Raw genomic sequence first — 23215 nt, 5'->3', positions numbered from 1 at the left:
AAAGAGCGGACAGACCTTCGGGACGACTACCGGGAACTTCTGGAACTAACCGTCATCTTTCTCGGCGGCGTACCTCCCCGCGGAATCCGCTTCCGTGCCCCTGGCCCCATGCACCACGCTCGGTGGATGAGCAAGGTGCTGTACTCGCTCAAGGTGTGGCTGTTCAGGGGACAGTTCAAAGTGACGCCGAAGGAGGAGCGCGGACTGTTGAGGGTGGCCATGTTCTCCGCCCGCCTCTACAGCAAAGCCTGGACGCAAGCCCCACTTGCTGTCGCGGCTCCGCTCAAGGATCTTCAGCTGCTTCAGGCACTGGACGGGTACGAAGACGTGGAGGTCTCCAAGGCCGCGACAAACAAGCTCCTCGGCCACCTCTGGTACCTCTCGGAAGAGCTGGTAGCCCTGGCGTTCTTTGACGACCGGGTTTCATCAGAAACAAAGAAGAACATGGTAGCGGCGATTGAGGAGAAGGATGGCAACGACACAGCCCAGAAGCGAGTGACCATTCCCGCTTCAGCGATCAGCGGCTGCAGCCTTGAGGACTTTGTGACCTCCAATACGTCCTCGTTCTTCGACAAGATGTCCATCGACAAGGGATTCCTGGAGTTGGAACCGGCAGACTGGAAGAAGGATGAGGCGTACGGCAAGGTGTGCAAAGCGCTGGGGAAGCTGTCGGTCACCAATGACCACGCGGAACGAGGCGTCGCCCTGATTCAGGAATATAACCGGCTCCTGACGAAGGACGAAGAACAACTGCAGTTCCTCGTCCAGGTCGTCGCGGACCATCGGCGCCAGTTCCCGGACACCAGGAAGGGAACGCTTGCACGGACCGGGCGACAATGAGTGGCTAGCAGCCACATAACCCCCGCCAGGAGAGGAAAGCGGCTAATACTCCCACAAGAGCAACGTGGGAGGGGGACCCGGAGTGCTTGTGACTAGCGTTCGCTGAGTAAAATTTCAGAGTCGTTGAGCACCGGTTAAATATATTCCGATTTCAACGAAACTTTGCACAGCACGTTTCTGGGTCAAAAGGAACAAGAATCCGGGTTTGGAGCATAGACATTATTCGTTTGAAATTTCACCCCCTTACAGAGGGCCACCCTAGTCTGTATTGGGCGGCATGGTGGTCTAGAGGTTAGCGCACAGACCTCACAGCTAGGAGACCAGGGTTCAATCCCACCCTCGGGCATCTCTCTGTGGAGTTTGCATGTTCTCCCCGTGCATGCGTGGGTTTTCTCCGGGTACTCCGGTTTCCTCCCACATTCCAAAAACATGCTAGGTTAATTGGCCACTCCAAATTGTCCATAGGTATGAATGTGAGTGTGAATGGTTGTTTGTCTATATGTGCCCTGTGATTTCCTGGCGACCAGTCCAGGGTGTACCCCGCCTTACGCCCGAAGACAGCTGGGATAGGCTCCAGCACCCCCCGCGACCCCTCGTGAGGAAAAGCGGTAGAAAATGAATGAATGTCTGTATTGCTTTATTTATGATCACATTAGCTATTTGTCCATCCCCCACCGGTCCTTAGCTTCCAGAAAATGTGACCCCCAGATCAATTTAGTTGAAAAGGCCAGCAGAAATGGATGCTGCTCTGTGGATAAAATTGTCTTATAAGGCGTATGACACTGATGCAAGCTATTTTGACATTTAAAATGTCATGTTTGTCATTGTATTACAAAGGCTCCATTCATGCTGCCTTATTGCTAAGGCAGTGTTTAGGACAAATGGAACGAAGAAATGTGCAATGTACCAATCATGGTGTAGACGTGTAGTCTTAGTGAAGAACCTGGAAAAGGCCCCAGGGGGCTGATTGGCCAATTATTGATGAACGAGAAGCAGCAAAAAGTATTTTTTTCTCACTTGAGTCAATCAGTTGAATTGACCCCTGGGTGGCAGTTCTGGGGTACCTAATGGGCTCATCAGGGAGAATGAGGTTGATGATGGGAATGAACAGCACACACACACACACACCTCTGTCAAGGACACACAAATCTTTCAGGGATGAATGAGCCTGATCACGTAGAACATTCTAAATGCCCACTGGCTGAAATGTGGCTGTGATGTCAATACTATTTTAATGTATCAAAAGGAATGACTTGGATAACAATAATTACTACGTTGACATATTGTTAAATCACAGCAGATTTGATGAACAGAGCTGCGGAGGCTGCAACATATTGGATGAACGGATGCAAACATCTGCTCCATAACTCAAAAACATCCCTGTCATACCGAAGGGGAATAACAAGCAACATTAAATAACAATTTGCCAGCGCCGCTTTTAATAATTAAAGACGCCGAGCAGATTTCTGTTCAATTTAATTCTGAACAGGGTAGACCTGATCTGATGCTTGGATTCAACCCAACAGTACTGTTGTTCACTTCTTTAAAAAAAATATAATAATAAAAAAAAGTAAATCCCATTTGTACCATTAACTTAATGGTATGGAAGTAACAAATATGTTATTACTACTAATACTATACTAATAATTATGCAAGAAAAATACTTTTTCAAGAATGATCAGCTCAACGTACAACAATGGAGCTGCAAGTTGTATGTCTCAAATCATAATATTACAAAAAGTAATGTGAAATAATGAAGTCATAATAGCACACCCCCGCGACCCTAATGAGGATAAGCGTCATAGAAAATGGATGGATGGGGAAGTTTTCTTTTAAAATAATCAATAATATACTGACACGAGGGCGGCACGGCGGTCGAGTTAGGTTAGTTAGGTTAGCGCGTAGACCTCACAGCTAGGAGACCAAGGTTCAATTCCACCCTCGGCCATCTCTGTGTAGAGTTTGCATGTTGTCCCCGTGCATGCGTGGGTTTTTGAGGAAAAGCGGTAGAAAATGAATGAATGAATACTGACACGAGTAAAAAAATAAAATTAAATAAAATACCAGACCAAAGTCATCATTTAAAATGATAGTCAAAATGTGAGAAGAAAGTCATTTTGTGAGAATTTTGTAATTTAAAATTATATTATAGGAATAAAGTTGTATAATATACATAATGAAACCATAATATTGTGAGACTAAAGTTACAATTTTAAAAAAATACAATCATTAAATTACAAGAAAAACAAGAACTTATTTTTTAAATCGTCACATTACAAGATTATTGTAAAATTGTTCATTAATTTTATTTAGAGAATGGAATTGTGTTTTCAAATTATATAAGTCATTATATAGTGAGACTAAAGTTGTCTTAATATCCATCCATCCATTTCCTATACTGCGTTAGGGACTCATTAGGGTCCCTACTCATTAGGGTTCCAGGGGTATGTTGGAGCCTATCCCAGCTGATTTCAGGTGAGAAGTCTCAATGTCACATGATTAAAAAGTTTAATTTTCCAAGAATAAAATGCTAAATGTATGATCAACTCAATATTCAAGAATTAAATACATTTTATGAGAAATCATTAGAATTAATCCCAATTTTTAAATCTTATCATCTTCCAGGTGAGCCAAAGGAGGGGAAAAAATGACTAGCTTCACGTAAACATACAGACAAGTTTAATGTAATAAGATGAGTTTTTGTATGGCAATGACAGCTTGGAGCGTGACAATAAACACATTAAAATGCATAACTCGTGAAATGAAGAAGGGAATGCACAAGACAAGCAAATGACTGATCCTCACTCGATGAAGTGTGTGTGTGTGTGTGTGTGTGTGTGCATGTGTGGTGTTGCCCTGACGACCTGTAATTGTCTCAATTTACTGTGTGTGTGTTGTGTTTAAGTGTGCGCGTATGTGTTGGACCAGGTGCATATGTGAGTGTGTGTGTAAGCAAATCCAACTGTGGCTGTTTGCAGCATGGATACTTTCAGTATGAGTACAAAGTGCTGTGTGCTCCTAATTAGCTTCCCCAGCAGGCTATTGGAGCAGCATGGCAATCACGGCGGGGAATGATTACGGAACAACTTTTCTGTGCATCGCTGTAGGAAGACTGAGCTTTCTTGGTACTGACACATTGTTGTCTTGATGTTGACATCATAATCGTGTTATTTATATTTTATATTCCTGTAATCGTATAATATTATCCTTATAATTCTTAGAATATTATAACTATAGTCTTATTTTCTTGTTGTTTTTGTTTTAGTATGGAATTTAATTTAATTTAATACAAACATTTTCTTTTGTGTTGTTAAATTTATGTTTTTTTTTTCTGTTTGAAAGGAAATAGAAATTAATAATTTCTTCATAAGGCTACACGGCGTGCAAGTGGTTAGCACGCAGGCCACACAGCTAGAAGACCCGAGTTTAATTCCACCGCTATCTCTGTGTGGAGTTTGCATGTTCTCCCCGTGCATGCGTGGGTTTTCTCCGGGTACTCCGGTTTCATCCCACATTCCAAAAACATGCTAGGTTAATTGGCGACTCCAAATTGTCCATAGGTATGAATGTGAGTGGGAATGGTTGTTTGTCTATACTATGTGCCCTGTGAGGATAAGCCACCAGTCTAGGGTGAAGACAGCTGGGATAGGCTCCAGCATCTCCTGCGACCCTCGTGAGGATAAGCAGTAGAAAATGAATGAATGAATTTCTTCATAACATGTGATGCAAAAATATAAACATTGCTCATTGTGTTTTTTTGGTTCTGTCTTTTTAGCTGCGAGATACCAAATCAATAGCTCAAAACACGACGCTGCTTCACTTTCTGGCGGACAAGTGTGACGAAGCATACCCGGAGATTTTGAGGTTTCCGGATGAACTGGAGCATGTGGAGAGTGCCAGCAAAGGTTGGTCTTACTGCATATCTTCTACTTTAATAAAAAAAAAAAAAAACATGCATTCACTTTCACCCATTTCGATAGTCTTATATTGAAGTAGTCAGTGCCTCAATTGGTGTCAGAAGTGGGACGAGACCCGCATTGGCTAACAGTGAATGTAGTATACACGATAAATAACTTGTATAAAACGTACATTCGCGAGGTGCAATACAACATTTGCTTCAACCTTTTTGTCAGAGCAAAATGGTTTCTGTGCATCAAATCATGTATTTATCCTCATGACGTGCGTTTTTGGAGTAGTGTTTGGCCATGTCCACAGGGAAGTTTTTTATCAACATTTTCCCCACGCCAGCACACAGGCCTCACAGCTAGGAGACCCAAGTTCAATTCCACCCTCGGCCATCTCTGTGTGGGGTTTGCATGTTCTCCCCGTGCATGCAGGAGTTTTCTCATGCATTTTTGCACTCATACCATAATGGTGTAATATAGAAGTAGGATGTGTCAGAATTTGGATTCAACCCTCACAGTACATTAAAATGCAGCATATGTAGACAATACAAAACACCAATGTATTTATATGTATGCATACATCTATATGCATACATCTGTATGCATATAAAAAGACCATTGCATTCATTTGCACTCATTACGATAGTAATATCGAAGTAGCATCGGTGTCAGAAGTATGATACAACCCACAGTAGCCCACAATGTACAGTCTGCAATATACATAATACAACACAAGCTTCTCTTAACTTGACTTGTATCCAACCCACATTGATCCACAATGTAACTAATGCAGTGCATCCTGTACAGTCACATGAAGTTTATCATTGGCTAACTTTATTTTCGTTGTTCCCGTCCCTTTATGACAGCTCAAACTGAGTTGTTTGTTTATGTGACCACAGTCATTTAGGCTTTTGGGGGAAATCCGCACATTCTTATTAAATGATTCAAACATCATAATTACTCATTTAATCTACTTCAACTAATTATATAATTGACGCAGGCAGCTGGCTTGCCGAGCGCATTCGGAGGGCTGAGATCGTCCTCGTGTATTGATGTCTATAGGCAACATTTTTTAATTAATCAGCTTTGTAAAATTCATTGGAGTAAATTAGTCAGTGAGAAGAAGACAGTGGAACGATGGAGGCTAGGAAATAAACGACTGGTGCCAAAGCCATTGAGAACTATTCAAGGACGACAGATTGAACACACATTTTTTTTTTTACTGTTTTGCTATTGTGCATTTGTACACCACTGCAGACTATATTTTATATTTTACATTTTGTCACGTTCGTATGTCAGTACCTTTCTGGGATTTTGTGCAATGTGGCATACGTCAATCAAACAATGCCCGTCATCGCAAGGAAGTAATATACAGTCACTTTCCAATGCCATAATTCTGAAATGTTTTGACTGGGATGGAAGGGAGGAACCCACCGCAGGACCAAAGAATTGTGAGTGCCAGTACTGATAATGAAGGAGAGCCACACGATTGAATTCAATGAAGAAAGTACCAAGGTGATGTCCGTGTTCTTACCAGAACAAAAAAGCAACAATCTGAGATGTTGATGAGTTGTCGTAGATGGGGATCAAAAAAAAAAAAAAACAGTTAGCAGGTGATAGTCTTCTGTCTTTGCCCTGATGTTGTCTGCCATATTCCAACAAGTCTCCAGTAAAAGGTAATTGTAATGTTAAATGTTCATGTATCCATTTTATCAGTTATTTATATTTATTTCTCATGGTTCTCTCTATGTGTTGGGTCCGGCCATTGTATAGGGCCTTTTGTTGTTACAGCTGTCAAGTCAAGTTTATCAATTTAAAATCAAAAAGAGTCGATACAAGCAATTGCAATGCCAGCGCTGGAGAGAACTGTCAGCCAGCCAACTGAGATATTTGGAAGTCCGATCAGTTGCTGAGGTGAAACCGAGTTCTTCTTCCTCATGAGTCTGCTTTGGAGCCACTCCCAGTGCTCAGGGAACGTCCGATAATTCATAATAAATCTATGTGGATGTGTGTGAAGTTAAAAACTGTTGTGCTATATCTCTGTTGCAGATAAGGTATACTTGGGAAATTTCCCACCTGTAGCATGAGTAAAATTATAATTATTAGCGATAAAATATATTTTTTGTTAATATTTTTAGGTGTCCGGAACAGATCCATTGGACTCACAAGATTTCCTATGGGAAAAACTGCTTTTGTGTTTCTACATTTCATTTTTTGTCTGAAATGTTTCGAATGGATTACCAATGAATGCTAAGGACTCGGTGTACAGTGTTTAATTCATTCGTGGAATCAGACAGGGGCTGTTTACCAGGGAAATGTTCTTTCCTTGATTGGCTCCTTCAGACTTTCCTTTCAAAGTCAGATATTCATCTTTTCACCAGCTCAATCAACACATTCAGGTCATTCAATTTAAAACAAGTCTCTTATATAGACAGGAAATTGCCTGGTTTATGCCTCTGTGGTAAGTAAGTTTATAATTAAGGATTGGATAATTATCAGGCCAATATGAGTCCTATCAATAAATCAAATTAAAAAATAGCTTATAATTCAATGATGCAAGATTAGCCATACTCTGCTGGTGAGCAAATCAAGTGCTCCTTTTAATATCTATGCATTGTTGATTGGTGGACAGTCGTTGGTAAAGTAGGCCTGTTCCTGTCACTTCATATGTCGACCTAACAAAGGAGCAGTAGTCCAAGTCGGGGAATCTCCGTGGTGATTGGGCACATTTGACACCAAAAGTCTTTTTGTTTCATTTGTGAGTGTGAGTGCTCCGATTTGACCTTATGTGCGGTACGCTTCCCCAGCCCCAGCACACTTGGAAAGGTGGGCCCCCACCCTGCATAACTGGTGATTGCTGCTCTCGCCAGTGATTAATGATAACCATCACCTTGCACTTAAGAAATAAACAAAGTCCCAATGGCTGTCGAGCAGCGTGACTGCAATCGACTCTACAAATGTGGTTATTGAGACAATAATCATGTGACGTTAACCATAACAGTCAGTATTTTCATACCCTGACCTCATATTTATATCGCTGGCAAAGCTTCATTGGCAAATTTTCCTTGTTAAAGTCACTCTAGAGATGAATATGTGTGGGCGGGTTGGCCTGACAATGCAAACGTGATGATTCCACTCCATACTACTGCAGTGACAATCTGTCTTGACAATGTGCGAAAAGAGAAAATATGACACAAATGTTCTCATAAATCTATTTAGTCTAAGACATAGCCAAGGGCAAAGTACTTTAGTGCCTGGGAGAGAGAGAAAATGGAGAATGGTGCGAGGGGGAGGGCTTTGAGTATATTAATACTGCTGTGAATATATGTATTATCCACATTCATTTCAAGGCACCGCGGCATAATAAAGCAGGGCCCGTTTTTCCCATTGAAACTCCTCCATGTACTTGGCTCTGTATTACTTAGACAAAATGCCTTTCTGGATGAGCAGGGAAGCAGAAGAGATCATTTGTCTTTCTTTTTCAATGGGCTTGCGAGGGATCCGCAAGTTGACACCATTTCCTCCTATGCCAAAACAGAAAGGCCATTGAGCTGACAGGAGCTTGCATAAAGGTTAATATCAGGATAGAATATTACTACCGACGGTTTATTGATGTGTGGTGACCTTGACCGAGTATCGTCTGCATTTTGGTGTCGTTTAGGCTAATTGTCTCTGATAAAACAACATTGGTTGCGTTGTAGAAGGTCCAAGACCCATTGTGTAGAACTAGTTGAAACAATAAATTATTGTCATGAATATCATCATACTTTAAAAACAGGTTCAGGGTTGTTGTTAGGTGACATTTTAAAAAGTAAGTTTGCATGGACCCAATGGAGGGGAATGTGGTCGATATGTGCATAAATAATAAGCTATACTGTATATGTATCTATACGTATATCCATCCATACAATATATCACTTAACACTGATGTCATTGAAAATAAGTACTTATTTATTTTATACCATGCCTCTGTTTGTTGGCATGTATTTATGTTATTTTTACCAAATATATATAAAAAAACAATAGTTCTGATAGATGACTTAAGTCCATATATAGTATATCTTAAACGTATACGTGTAGTATCCAAAGATTGTTATTCTACTGTATGTCACTTTAGCATCAAATACGCCACCATTCGTCATCGCAGCCTCAACGCCTGTGGCTGGAAATGGAAACAATTTCCTTGCCGGTCGTCTGAGGGATTCTCGTCCCTGGACCCTGGAAGTAGTAATAGAGAAGGATCGGGGAGGTCAGTGGTGGAAAAGGACAGTCTGTCATGAGGAATATTAGGAAACCGACCTGTCGAGCTTCACCGGCTCTAGATGAATGATGACTTCCAGAGTTTTCTTTTTTTTTTTGTTCCAGTTCTCGCTTCTCTTATATGGTAAGACGAAGAACTTATTTTTTTCCATCGCAATACTTTGTTCCTCTGGCTGACTTACTACACCATGTTGGCTAGCCAGTATGAATGAAACTGTGATACCCGTGTGTTTCAATGTCTGCCTGACACTGAGAATAATGCTACAATTTCATCTTTCCACAGTATACCGAGTATTGCATTTATTACACATTTTTTACACACCTGTGGGACGATGTTAATTTGAGTAGCTTTGGTGATAGGCACTATTAGTGAATTTGATTTCTGGTCTTATAGTGTAGTGTAGTAGTAGTATGGCAAATCACAATATACCTACAACTATTCTTATAAATGCAGTACTCATTGTCATGTTAATAATGACTTTTCAGTTATTTTCCATAAAGAGACACTGGTTGCGTTTTGTCTGTCAAGAGATTCTAATAAGACGTAAGATAATGATGAGGATTGTTGTACAAATGAGCCGGAAATTGAGTTTTCTCCCAGGGAGAACCCTGCCTCATCCAGATAAGGCTGTGTCGACGCGGTACAACAGCAGCTTTGCAGATATGTAATATTGACTGACTCCCACCTAGTTCTGGATGTCTCTTACACGCTTGTGTGATGTCTGGGCTCAGACAATTACAGTATCTAAACAGACTGCCTAGTAGGTTTCATGTAATTGTTTTTTTTTTTTAAGAATTAATCCAACACAATTTTCCAAGTTCCCCTCCATGAGCCACTTGTGATTTATATTTTCAAATCCCCCCAGAAGTGGAATTGACTTATTTTCCTCATTTCGTGAGCCAAGGCTGACTGATTTGTCTTTGTCTGTGTTAATTAAAATTCTCAGAAAAGAAAAGCTCAGAGAAACTTTTAAACTAACAGACAATATTCATGTGACATAGGTTTTTTTTTTTTTCCAGGTTTAAGTACTACTGATATAGAATATAAGACAACCTTAAGTATAAGACAACCCTTCTTTTTCAAGGCCCATTTTTAGAGACATCATTTTAATCCACAGTTTAAATCAGAATCAGAATCAGACATGGTTTTATTGCCAGGTCTGATCTAACACATACTAGGAATTTGTTTGGTGAAGTAGATGCAGACAAAAAATGAAAATACAAAATATACAGAATACAGTATAAATATATGTACACAATCTGTTTGTTATTCTGGAAGTGCAGTCTGATTGTTAATACAAAATGCAAATACAAAATGAGTCTTATATTTTAAGATTTATCTGTCTCTGTGTTTCTGTGTTGTGGCTGAATCTTTCTATGTCATTGTCATATGTGAGTGACCGGAGAAAAGCCTGTAAATAGTGGAATAATAATTACTCTTTATGTGTATTTAATTCCCTCCTAAACAGTACCGATTTACCAGAAGACATTGATTACATTTTGGATGCATTTTTAATGACCATAAATGCTCCAATAAGCGTTTCTTGTCAATTAACCACCAAGTATAGTCACCTCATGCATGGTCTTCTAAGCAAACATCCTCTGGGGTCTCACTTAAATCTCAATTTAATCTCTGCATGCACTTTAAAATGTTGCTACCCAGCTGTAGGTGCAAAACTAATAATTGTTACACTTTCTGTTGCCGCACTGTTTATAATGAGCTCATCAGGGATACTGATACGGATTGAAACCTTTCCATACCGCTATTACAACATTGGTTCTGTCACTGCTGTTTGCACAAAATACTTCTTTGCTTCCAATTAATAGCTCATCTTTATTGCCTTTTAATTAAATGTGAAATATATACCTAAATATGCCAGATATTTTATTTACCCACACAGATCTTACGAGGCAGACAAGGTAGCCACGTCTGAAAAGTGCTCCTGTTCTTTCCTCCATTCCTCCGCTCACTCATTGCCTCCATTGACCACCCTTTACGGAAACGTGTTTGCAGCTCAAATGCTGTCATAAAGTGGCCAGCTTTTGCCAAACCACCCCTCCCTCATTCCCTGCATGTCAATCTGGGGTGAGAATTGATTTTGGATACTAAATTGGGTCATTTTTATGACTGCCATCAATATGTGTACAGTATATCATTTGAAAGCACGGCCCGAGGCAAGCGTCGCAGGGGACGCTCATCAGGGTTTTACCTGCACCTTGGGAGCTGTTTTCCCTTTTGGAGGTAATGCACGGCACTGGATGTGAAGACTCCATCATCTCCCGATGATTTACGTACATTTGCTAGGTGCAATACAACATTTGCTTCAACCTTTCTGTCAGAGCAAAATGGTCTTTATGCATCAAATCATGTATTTATCCTCATGACATGCGTTTTTGGAGTAGTGTCAGGCCATGTCCACAGGGAAGTTTTTATCAACATTTTCCCCACGCCAGCACTCAGGCCTCACAGCTAGGAGACCCAAGTTAAATTCCACCCTCGGCCATCTCTGTGTGGAGTTTGTATGTTCTCCCTGTGCATGCGTGGGTTTTCTCCGGGTACTCCGGTTTCCTCCCACATTCCAAAAACATGCTAGGTTAATTGGCCACTCCAAATTGTCCATAGGTATGAATGTGAGTGTGAATGGTTGTTTGTCTATATGTGCCCTGTGATTGGCTGGCGACCGGTCCAGGGTGTACCCCACCTCTCGCCTGAAGACAGCTGGGATAGGCTCCAGCATTCCCGTGTTGTCACAGTCAAGGCTTGCCAAGTGCAGGTAAAAAGTCTATCTTTAATAATAAGGAACAGGTGTGGGTGATAAGTGCAACACAGGAAATACAGAGCAAAGCAGGAAGTTAATTCAAAATAAGAGCATCCAAACAGAAACTAAAGCCCAAAAGGGCAACATAAACTGTCACGCGGGAACCTACACAGGGCATGACATTTCTATCCTCTATGGAAATATTCAGATTATTAATATTCAAACCTACTTTTCAGAAATTCACTGTCAGGTCTGGAATCAATTAATCATGATAGATGAGGGAAGGCTGTATATCAGACATTATATACATTTGACCAGTGGTTCTCAATTATTTTCTGCTTGATGCTACCTCTTGTCTCTTTGTCCGGCATGTGAATGTGTTTTGTGCAACACTATGTGAATATTACAATCAGTCGCTTTGAATGTGAAATAGAGGATTTTCAGAAAGACAGCCTATTACCAAAAATGGGACAGGGTATTAATGGAGTTGTCTGTGGTACGCCCTATTCTCTGTACAGGTATAATGAATCTCCAATCCTTCATTATCACGTTGTACTTGCACTTGATAAAGTAGTTTAATTCCCCATTTAATAGACACTCTTCTAAGGTGACAATTATTGGGATTTAGACAAAAGCACCTCAAGGATGGTGGCGCGTTCACACAGCCCACTATCGCATTATTTCCGCTCAAATAAAGGCGTAAACAAATGATAAATGAGTAATATGGCACCTAATGAGCTGTTGTAAACTTCAGGGAACTTTCACTTTTTTAATTCACTCTGAAAATGGCATGCCTTTGAAAAACGTTTAATTTAAATTGAAAGTAACATAGGGCAGGCTCTAAAATGTGTGTGTATTTTAATGCAATGCTGTGGTGAATCCAGTCTAAGACATTCATTGAATTCATTTTCAAATGTAACCTTCACGACTGGTTATTCAAAAATGGGAAATACAGTGAAGAAAATAAGTATTTGAACACCCTGCTATTTTGCTATTTCTCCCACTTAGAAATCATGGAGGGGTCTGAAATTTTCATCGTAGGTGCATGTCCACTGTGAGAGAGATAAACTAAAAAGAAAAATCCAGAAATCACAATGCATGATTTTTTAACAATTTATTTGTGTGATACAGCTGCAAATAAGTATTTGAACACCTGAGAAAATGAATGTTAATATTTGGTACAGTAGCCTTTGTTTGCTATTACAGAGGTCAAACGTTTCCTGTAGTTTTTCACCAGGTTTGCACACACTGCAGGAGGGATCTTGGCCCACTCCTCCACACAGATCTTCTCTAGATCAGTCAGGTTTCTGGGCTGTCGCTGAGAAACACGGAGTTTGAGCTCCCTCCAAAGATTTTCGATTGGGTTCAGGTCTGGAGACTGGCTGGGCCATGCTAGAACCTTGATATGCTTCTTACGGAGCCACTCCTTGGTTTTCCTGGCTGTGTGCTTCGGGTCGTTGTCGTGTTGGAAGACCCAGCCACGACCCATCTTCAATGCTCTGACAGAGGGAAGGAGGTTGTTCCCCAAAATCTCACAATACACGGCCCCAGTCATCCTCTCTTTAATGCAGTGCACTCGTCCTGTCCCATGTGCAGAAAAACACCCCCAAAGCATGATGCTACCACCCCCATGCTTCACAGTAGGGATGGTGTTCTTCGGATTGTACTCTTCATTCTTCTTCCTCCAAACACGCTTATTGGAATTATGACCAAAAAGTTCTATTTTGGTCTCATCTGACCATAAAACTTTCTCCCATGACTCCTCTGTATCATCCAAATGGTCATATGCAAACTTAAGACGGGCCTTGACATGTGCTGGTTTAAGCAGGGGAACCTTTCGTGCCATGCATGATTTCACATCATGACGTCTTAGTGTATTACCTACAGTAACCTTGGAAACGGTGGTCCCAGCTCTTTTCAGGTCATTGACCAAGTCCTGTCGTGTAGTTCTGGGCTGATTCCTCACCTTTCTTAGAATCATTGAGACCCCACGAGGTGATATCTTGCATGGGGCTCCACTCCGATTGAGATTGACCGTCATGTTTAGCTTCTTCCATTTTCTAATGATAGCTCCAACAGTGGACCTTTTTTCACCAAGCTGCTTGGTAATTGCTCCGTAGCCCTTTCCAGCCTTGTGGAGGTGTACAATTTTGTCTCTGGTGTCTTTGGACAGCTCTTTGGTCTTCGCCATGTTACAAGTTAAAGTCTTACTGATTGTATGGGGTGGACAGGTGTCTTTATGCAGCTAACGACCTCAAACAGGTGCATCTGATTCAGGATGATACATGGAGTGCAGGTGGACTTCTAATGGGCAGACTAACAGGTCTTTCAGGGTCAGAATTCTAGATGATACACAGGTGTTCAAATACTTATTTGCAGCTGTATCACACAAATAAATTGTTAAAAAATCATGCATTGTGATTTCTGGATTTTTCTTTTTAGTTTATCTCTCTCACAGTGGACATGCACCTACGATGAAAATTTCAGACCCCTCCATGATTTCTAAGTGGGAGAAATAGCAAAATAGCAGGGTGTTCAAATACTTATTTTCTTCACTGTATAAGTGATAAACACATATTTTTACAGCATCGTGCCCAAACTATTGCCGCAAAACCTCCCACCCCTCATCTTTCGCCTCAAAATCTCCTCCAGAAAAGCTCTGTTTTTGTCCCGGCAACTGAAGCAGAGGTAAGGAGGAATAGAATTGATTGTTGCAGGCATCCATGAGATAAAGCCCCCTCGGAGCCGTCTGCTGTGTTTATCATCAGGTGGCCTTTTCTGTGTGTGCAACGTTGCCACGTTGACGTGTTAAGTCATAATAGGCCGAGCTAGCATTCTCTGGCGGAGGTTGCCAATACAATTGTGCAGGCTTGTGGGTATTGTTTTTCTTGTCAAGCCTATTATTGTTTACATCTTCCGTTGCGCACTTGGATGGTCTTCGACCTTGACTTTTAATGGAATCTGCTTAGTGCTTTGACCTTTTTTGTTGTTGTGACTGATGTTTTCTGATGTAATTTACCTGTCGGTTGGTTTAATAGAAATCTAAGAACACATATTTGCCCATCATAATGGTCAAACGAGTTCTATCTATTCATCCATTTTCTGTGCCACTTATCCTTATTAGGGTCCCGGGGTATGCTGGAACCTATCCCGGCTGTCTTTGGGGAAGACTGGTCGCCAGCCAATCACAGGGCACATATAGACAAACAACCAATCATACATATGGGCAATTTGGAGTCATCAATTAAGTAACTGTCACCATAGCAATTAAATAAGATCACATTTGAAGACCCTCTCACCCCCCCATGCTATATTTCCCATCATTAGCCCATATCACTAAGAAAACCAGTATGAATCCGCCCTGCAGGAGAACTGCTGTCATTATCCCTGATATTTATTCCACCTCTGGATACATTTTAACATCTTATTGCTGGTACTTGAAAAGTGAAGATTTTTTTTTTCTCTGCGACCTATATTCAGAGAATGCTGTTAGGTGGTTAGCGAGAGACAGCCAAGCCTAGAGCTGTTGAATCTTACAATAGGCTCTTTGGCTGCAAGCTACACCCCCCCAACTGGTGCCTAAATGGAAACAGAGGATGAGATTCCTTTGGGCTACATGATTGCTATGCAAACACCCTCAACGTTGTTTGCCTTTTTGCTGTTTTCCTTCTGGCCTGTAGAACCTGACTAATTGCTGCCATCAGATTGTCTTTCTTCTGTCCATCATCTCCTTTATTAGCTACATCACACTTGATTTAAAAAATAATAAATCCAGATTAAAGTAAATGTAGCGTCTGTTCTACTGTACCTGAATGGATGTTTCTAGAAAGGCTTATCCCATATGGAAAAAATATTCAAGAAAAAAAATGAATAGGCGACCTTGTCAGATTTGTGTGTTTCTTTGTGTCATTTTATAAAAAAAATACCCAAAATATTTTAGCTTTATTTTTATTCCACATTTTTTTGTTTTATCCAAGAATGCATTTGACTTTTTATTACTATCCAACAAACAACATACATATGTTGTCTTTTTTTATTTTGTTCATCAGAAAACAACACATACAGCAAATCATACCTAAATAAACACTTTAAGGGCATAAAATACAGTAATAAAACCCCCAATACAAAAACACAAAGAAGCAAGAGAGAGAGAAAAAAAAACACTCACTGTTTATTACTGTCATTTTCAGTGGAGCAGATCCTTTAACATGCTCAAGGATACAGTAGTGACCTTGCAGGTAATTGTAGTGTTAATGAGTTGTATGTATGGCAGGCTGAGTCCTGACTAAGTGTGTGTGTGGCGGAAATTCGTAGTTTATCATTTGTATGTGTTCATTAGTGGAGTATTGTGTTCCCTCGCTTGTCACTAGGGATAGGTTCCCAAAATAGCCCGCATTAAGTGAAATGTGCCTACTTTTTACAATGATTTTTATATGTTATAAGGCTGTAAAACATGTTATACTCCCCTTTCAGACACGCAATAGCATATTGTCAAATTTGTCTCTTGTTTAAACACTCCAAACAGTGCATACTTTAGTTTGAATGATTTAATGAATAACCTTGGAGGTTGGACACAAGATACTATCTATCTATCTATCTATCTATCTATCTATCTATCTATCTATCTATCTATCTATCTATCTATCTATCTATCTATCTATCTATCTATCTATCTATCTATCTATCTATCTATCTATCTATCTATCTATCTATCTATCTATCTATCTATCTATCTATCTATCTCTATCTATCTATCTATCTATCTATCTATCTATCTATCTATCTATCTATCTATCTATCTATCTATCTATCTATCTATCTATCTATCTACCTATCTATCTAGCTAGCTAGCTAGCTAGCTAGCTAGCTATCTAGCTAGCTATCTAGCTATCTAGCTATCTATATATTGCACAGGAAAATTGCACAGGAAAAGAGGAGATTGATTGACAATGGTCTACAGTCCCTTAACGAATCAGGATGAAGAACACAATATGTGGGTTCTCCCTTAGCCAATCAGGACGCAGAACACAGTATATTTTCATACGCTGAAAAGAAAAACAGGTACAGGATTTCCTGAAATGTCTGATCACGGCATAATCACACCTTTATTTGTACATACTGTACACTGTAACGTCTCTCACATGCTTTTATGTCGACTGACGTTCTTATAGTGTGGCTACTAAATGAAGACAAATACGCCCGTGTAGGAATTGATCTGACCTTTCTCACTGTGAAGGGATATGAATCTTTTGGTATCTATGTTATTAGTTTTATTGTGAGGCGCGAGAGCTCCTCATTTAGGCAGTTAGACAAGCAGTACAGGTACAAGCTATAACTATGATTTATTTGCTGCTTGGTTTATGAGCTAATTTGTAGTTGTAGTCCTCCAGAAGTGACGGAACTCCACACAAGATAGCTTATTTCCCTTTAGATACGGAGGAAAAGAGGAATTCTGCTCATGTAAATATGATCGCACATGGGTTGTCTACCAATTTCAGTCTTCCTTAGACTGTCGGAATTTATTTTATGTTGGAACATATCTTGTAGATCAAAGATGGCGGTAATGTACATATGTGGTTGAAAACTGCCTTTTGTTACAATTTCCAGGTTGTTTTTCTGCCTTGTTTTGTCAAATATGCCATATTAGCTACTGTAGAATCTGTTCTCATGCTAGCAGCAATGAATATGTGATTAGCTATTATGCTAACAGTGTAAAAAGGCCAAATACAGCACATTCACCATTCATTGCAAGCGTGTAGCGGTTGAATATGATATAGTTACAATTCCCATTATATCGGTGGTTCTGACTGTAACTCATTCTTCAACGTGACACTGATAGTTCGTCACTTTGCTACGCTGAGCGCACCAAAGGGTAGATGATGGGATAACATACCTTTGCAACATTTAGATTGAGGACTCGACTCACGCTAAAAAATTCATAGTGCATTCCGCCTACCGCTGCCAAAACAGCCTTGTATCCACATTTTGCATCTTCCGGTTGGAATGTTACCGTCCTTGTCTTCTCGCCCCACTTCTGGAACACTAGGATTGGATATAATTCATGTCATCAACACAGGATGAAAAAAACATTTCGAAAGGAGGCAACACGCCACCTGCTTGATGCCTCTTCATCAAGATGGCTGCCTCAACTTAATTAATCAACAAGCAACTCTGTGCCTGTGCGAGGGGAATACATCATTTTCATTTAAATTGTGTCAATCATCAATGGCGGAATTCGTAGAGCTCTATTGGGCAGATGCAGCAGAGGAGATTTGATGACATTTGATGACATGGAGGGAGGCCACATGCTAGTTGCATCATGTTTGAACAGAATAAAGGCTAAGATCCTGTAAGATGTAAGGATATCAATGAGTATGACATACAGTCGATCATTGCACATCTACAGCCTTTATTTTATTTTTTGTTTTTCCCACAGAAGACAGGTCCCATTCACCTTATGTCCTTAGGTCGATAATGCTTTATGAAATGCTGATTAGACAGTGGTTGCACGGCGGGGGAGTGGTTAGCGCTCAGGCCTCACAGCTTGGAGACCTGATTTCAATTCCGTCCGTCCGTGTGGAGTTTACATGTTCTCCCCGTGCATGCGTGGGTTTTCTCCGGGTACTCCGGTTTCCTCCCACATTCCAAAAACATGCTAGGTTAATTGGCCACTCCAAATTGTCCATAGGTATGAATGTGAGTGTGAATGGTTGTTTGTCTATATGTGCCCTGTGATTGGCTGGTCACCAGTCCAGGGTGTACCCCGCCTCTCTTCCGAAGACAGCTGGGATAGGCTCCAGCACCCCCGCAACCCTAATGAGGATAAGCGGTAGAAAATGAATGAATGATTAGACAGCCTGATTGTTGCACAGGTTTACTTCACACCCATTTGGAACCACAACCACCCCAGCACCTCCACATCCAGTATCTTCACCTGTCAGAAAGCCGTCTCAGGTCAGCTCATCTGCATGCTTGTCATCCTCACCGGGATCTTGACCTGACTGCAATTCATTGTCGCAACTGATTTGAGTGAGTGCATCCCATGGCGTCTGGCACTTTGGAGAGGTGTTCTCTTCACGGACGAATCCCAATTTTCACTCTACAGGGCAGATGGTGTGTGTGGCGTCATGTGGGTGAGTGGTTTTCTGCATGTTTTGGATGAGTGGGCCATGGTAGTTTTGGGGTTATAGTATGGACAGGCGCATGTTATAGACATACAGTAGGGGTATTTTACCGAGATACTGTGACGACATCCTGAGGCCGAGTGTTGTGCTATTCATCCACAGCCATCACCTCATGTTGCAGCATGATACTCCTGGGCTTCATGTTCCAAGGGTCTGTCCACAGTCACTGGAAGCTGAAACATCCCAATACTTCCATGTCCAGCATATTCACTGAGCAAAGCGGCAGAAAATGAATGAATGAATGAATGAATGTTACCCATTCTGGATTTTCTGACCTGCTTCATACTGTAAAACTGCACATTCTGGTGTTGCCTTTTATTGTGGCCAGGCTAAGACACATTGGTGCAATAACCATGCTACCATACCTGTGAGGTGGAAAGCCATCTTCTCGGTTCACTGTCTTGGTGATTTTGTAATTTGTGGCTGCTGTGTGAAATACAGCTCACAGTTGTTATAGTCTATCCTTCATTTGTGTTATCAGTATTTAAAATGAAGTTCAGTAACAACTGTTAGGCAACACAACCTGCTTCCCCGCCATTTTTTTTTTGTTATGAGGTTAATTAAAATCCCATTACATTACAGTCCAACACCTGTACTCCCCACTTTCCCCATTGCCATCACTACGAGGAAAGTTATCGCCAGATATGATTGACTGAGCTTAGGGTGAACTCTTGACTCCGTCTAAACAAAAAAAAGAAACATTAATTAAGTGAAGAAGAGAGTTCTGTCAATATTTTTTGTTGATATGATCAAAACTGAGTCATTCTTTAAACATCACCTCCATTCAGAACTCAAACTTAGTTACTATATCATCATCACATACAGTAATAGGTATTTCGGTGTAATGTCTGATCCTTTCCTCAGGATTCTCCTCAAGTCAAGACAATAATTGCTATATGATAGGTAAACATAGCATCTATGTAGGCAGCGCTGTATCCTTACATTGCCCCTACAGCCTTAAAATGCCTTAAAGAGGATTAGACGTCTTTGCATAGAGATGCTTTACCAAAATAGATGCTTCGAGACACATCGTGGTTGTGAAATTGTGAATGTTTGCCTCCTTGGCAGAAGTCAATCTCTGTCTTTCCTACTTAAAACAAACATCTTACATTCCTACATATATGTATGCCACTTTTGGCATACATATATATGTGCAGTACATATGTGTGTAATGCATATATGTGTCATGTATATGTTATACACGGATGCACTTTAACACTTATTAGAATGCTATAAATGGTTCAAAAAATACAATGAATAAATTAAAATAAAACAATACTGTTCAACCGATGTTCATGAGGGTAAAGTACCAACAGTGTGTTCCGAACACTCTTTTTATGCAGAGAGAGAGCAGGTTCTGGTACTCTAGGAATGATTTGTACCATTTGCCAAGGCTTGATCAACCTCCATTTTGGCACTTCATCATGTAGCTTTGTACCATTTCAAACTATTCATTGGACTTGAACGACTTGAATTTCAATAAATAACAAAATCAGACAAAAATTATGAATGGAAATCAAATGTATTAGATTTATTCAAATCACACTCAAAATTAAAGTGGAAAAACACACTACAGATTGATTGAACTTTGATTTAATGTCCTTAAAACAAGTCAAAATGAGTGTGGCAAAACAAGATCAGCTTTGACTTTGGAAAAGAGCAATCAACATTGTTGCGTCTTTCTGACATCTTTTGATATAATTTTTAATCTTGGACATTTTCTGTGGAGGAAAAATGATATTGTTTTGTTTTTTTTTCTTCTTCTTAATTTAAACAAAAAAACAACACATTTTAATTGGACAATGACATTACTTTCATCTGGAATAACCAATCAGCGAATAGTTGTTCAGGTATTTATATGTCTTAATAAGCATGTCGCTCGGCCTCGTTTGACAAAGCCACTGGTGGCACCTGAGCGTGAACAGGAGATGACGTGGGAGGCAGACGAGTGCGTGGAGCAGAGCAAAGAGAGAAAAGGATAAACACGAGTCATTGTGTTCCTTCTCTCCAGCCAGAATCAAAGATTCTCGTGTCTGCCGCGGCGAAATTGATATTGTTGCCGTGACAAAGCAGTGGCATTGTTCTTTATGGTGACTCAGGATCATGCCTTGTTAAAAAAAACACAGCAGACATGTGAAGGCGGTAAATGAGAAGCTTATAAAAAGACACAGAGGGGAACCTCTTGGCTTATGTTTGATTTTTAAAAAGTGTATGTGTCTGTTTTCAGACACCAGTTATTCCAGACAGCTTTATGCACATATTTTAATGAATAATACAAGTTATACGCATTTTTGGACACAAAAAGGGAATAATATATCAACACAATGGCAGAAAAGGGATAACATGCGACTGTCATTAGATCCTGGACAGCAACAAATCATCATCATTATTATCACTGTGTTTATCGCATTGGAAATCCCCTTTACACATGCTCTATTTCCTCTTTTAATTTGCATTTATTGAACCTTCACATACGGAAACTGCTGAAAAAAAAGGCATAGCATACGGCCTTAATAGCATATGCCAATGTGCAAATGTCTTTAGAAATAGATAATCTTCCATAAAGGTAACAAATACAGTAAATATGATTGAACCACAGTATGATGGTAGGGGTTAAGGTTATTTTGAAATATTTAATGAGCATGTTAATCATACTTACATACTGCAATGTTAATAATTACTTATGGCACATCTGTAATGCAATGGACAGCAGCATTAACTTCATTCAAATAATAGTCCTTAATCCTAGAACAATAAATGAGCCCCCCCCCCCCCCCCCCCCCGTCAACACATGCAGCTTTAATAGCTTATATTAATGTACAGTGCCTTTTAAAGAATTTCAGATAAAGGTGGGGCATACAGTAAATATGTTTTAACTATAAAATCCATAAGGTTCTTTTGGATACATGGCATGTAAATAATTACATATAAAACACTGTATGTCTGTATTACAGTGCACTGGAGTATCTCATCTCAATTCAAGCAATACATCTTTTCCAGCTTTTCATCTAGTAATCTAATATTCACATGGGTTTTGAACAGAGCGGGCTCTAGTGTGTAAAAAAAAAAAAAAAACATAGGTCAACGCCAATGAGCCAAAATCGTAACCACTCAAAAAAGTGTTATTGCCCCTCAGAGCTTTACAATGGAGGTCATGTCTCTGAAACATTATTGGTTTTGGCAACCATCAGAGCTCCAAGGCAGCACCATATCTCTGGAGGACTTACGAATGGAGTCAATTACAATATATTTGGATGTATGGGAAAGTTTAGACATTGACCTGGGGGTTGATGATGACTATTCCCTGAGAAGTCTTTGCCCTCTGCAGCGGAACACGTGACAAGTGTATGGCCTTCTCACTGAGCAGTTTGCTGCTACAGTGCTTGTCATGCACTTTGACAAGAAGTTCGATGTTCCAACTTATAAGGGAGGAGTGAAGGCTTAATAAGCTTTTTTACATATAGTGGTGTGATCTAAAATGTTGTGTTTAGATCTAACATATTGCAATTCCCATGTAAGAAGCACCATTCCTGTTACAAAACGTGCATATTTCAGACATACTGTAGTTGCAAATGATTAATCTCTAGTGATTAATTTTTCGGGGGAGAGGCAGGGGTAATGCGGGTTCTATGCATGCAGTTTGTATTTCATCAAAAGAAGCATGTTGCAGCTAACAAATAGTTTCCCGATGTGTCCGTTATCTCTACACAGCCAACTTGAGTGTGCTTGAATCTTTACATTCTTTACAAAGCCCCCTTGTGACCTAATGACTGATACAGATGTACACACAGCAGCTTTTGGTCGTTTTCGTGGTGAGAGTGGACTTTCACAGCACAAGAAAAAAGCTCTCGACTTCTGACTTTAGTATATAACAGCAGGTGGAATTGGAGTGGAGCCAAGCTATTGCTGACAACTGTACTCAACGTATACAGCTTTGACTCACAGGGGTACCAAAAAGAACATGCAAGAAAAAAGACACACATGAAAACTTCAAAAAGTTCAAACATCAAAGTTATGGTACAGCCAAGGCAGTTTTACCTGGTACAACATATCATTTTTAAGAGATTGCTCGAAGTTAGGGAAGATGCCCAAGCAAATTATGTAACAGTTACAAAAGTAAAAATAACAGTAGCAGTTTAGAAAATAATCAAAAAATTATTGTCCCCAAAATACTTCATTGTCACACAATAGTATTAGTCATTATCTTCCTTTTTTTCTTACACTGTTTGTTGAAGCTTTTTTCTCAGAATATGTTCAAATTAACGTC

The 23215-nt window shown here is 40.2% G+C and overlaps 1 protein-coding gene across 6 annotated transcripts in view; it reads left to right on the top strand.

Moving 5' to 3' along the window:
* Window positions 1-23215, top strand: part of diaph2 (diaphanous-related formin 2) — a 391673-nt gene that overhangs the window by 241649 nt on the left and 126809 nt on the right. For all 6 annotated transcript variants that reach the window (XM_058076542.1, XM_058076541.1, XM_058076539.1 and 3 more), the window contains one exon: window positions 4616-4745. In XM_058076542.1, the coding sequence (XP_057932525.1) occupies window positions 4616-4745 (130 nt within the window). The remainder of the gene's footprint in view (window positions 1-4615; window positions 4746-23215) is intronic.

The sequence above is a fragment of the Doryrhamphus excisus genome, chromosome 6 (genome assembly GCF_030265055.1).
Source record: "Doryrhamphus excisus isolate RoL2022-K1 chromosome 6, RoL_Dexc_1.0, whole genome shotgun sequence".
NCBI lineage: Eukaryota > Metazoa > Chordata > Actinopteri > Syngnathiformes > Syngnathidae > Doryrhamphus > Doryrhamphus excisus.
This window is presented reverse-complemented; position numbering and strand designations above follow the sequence as displayed.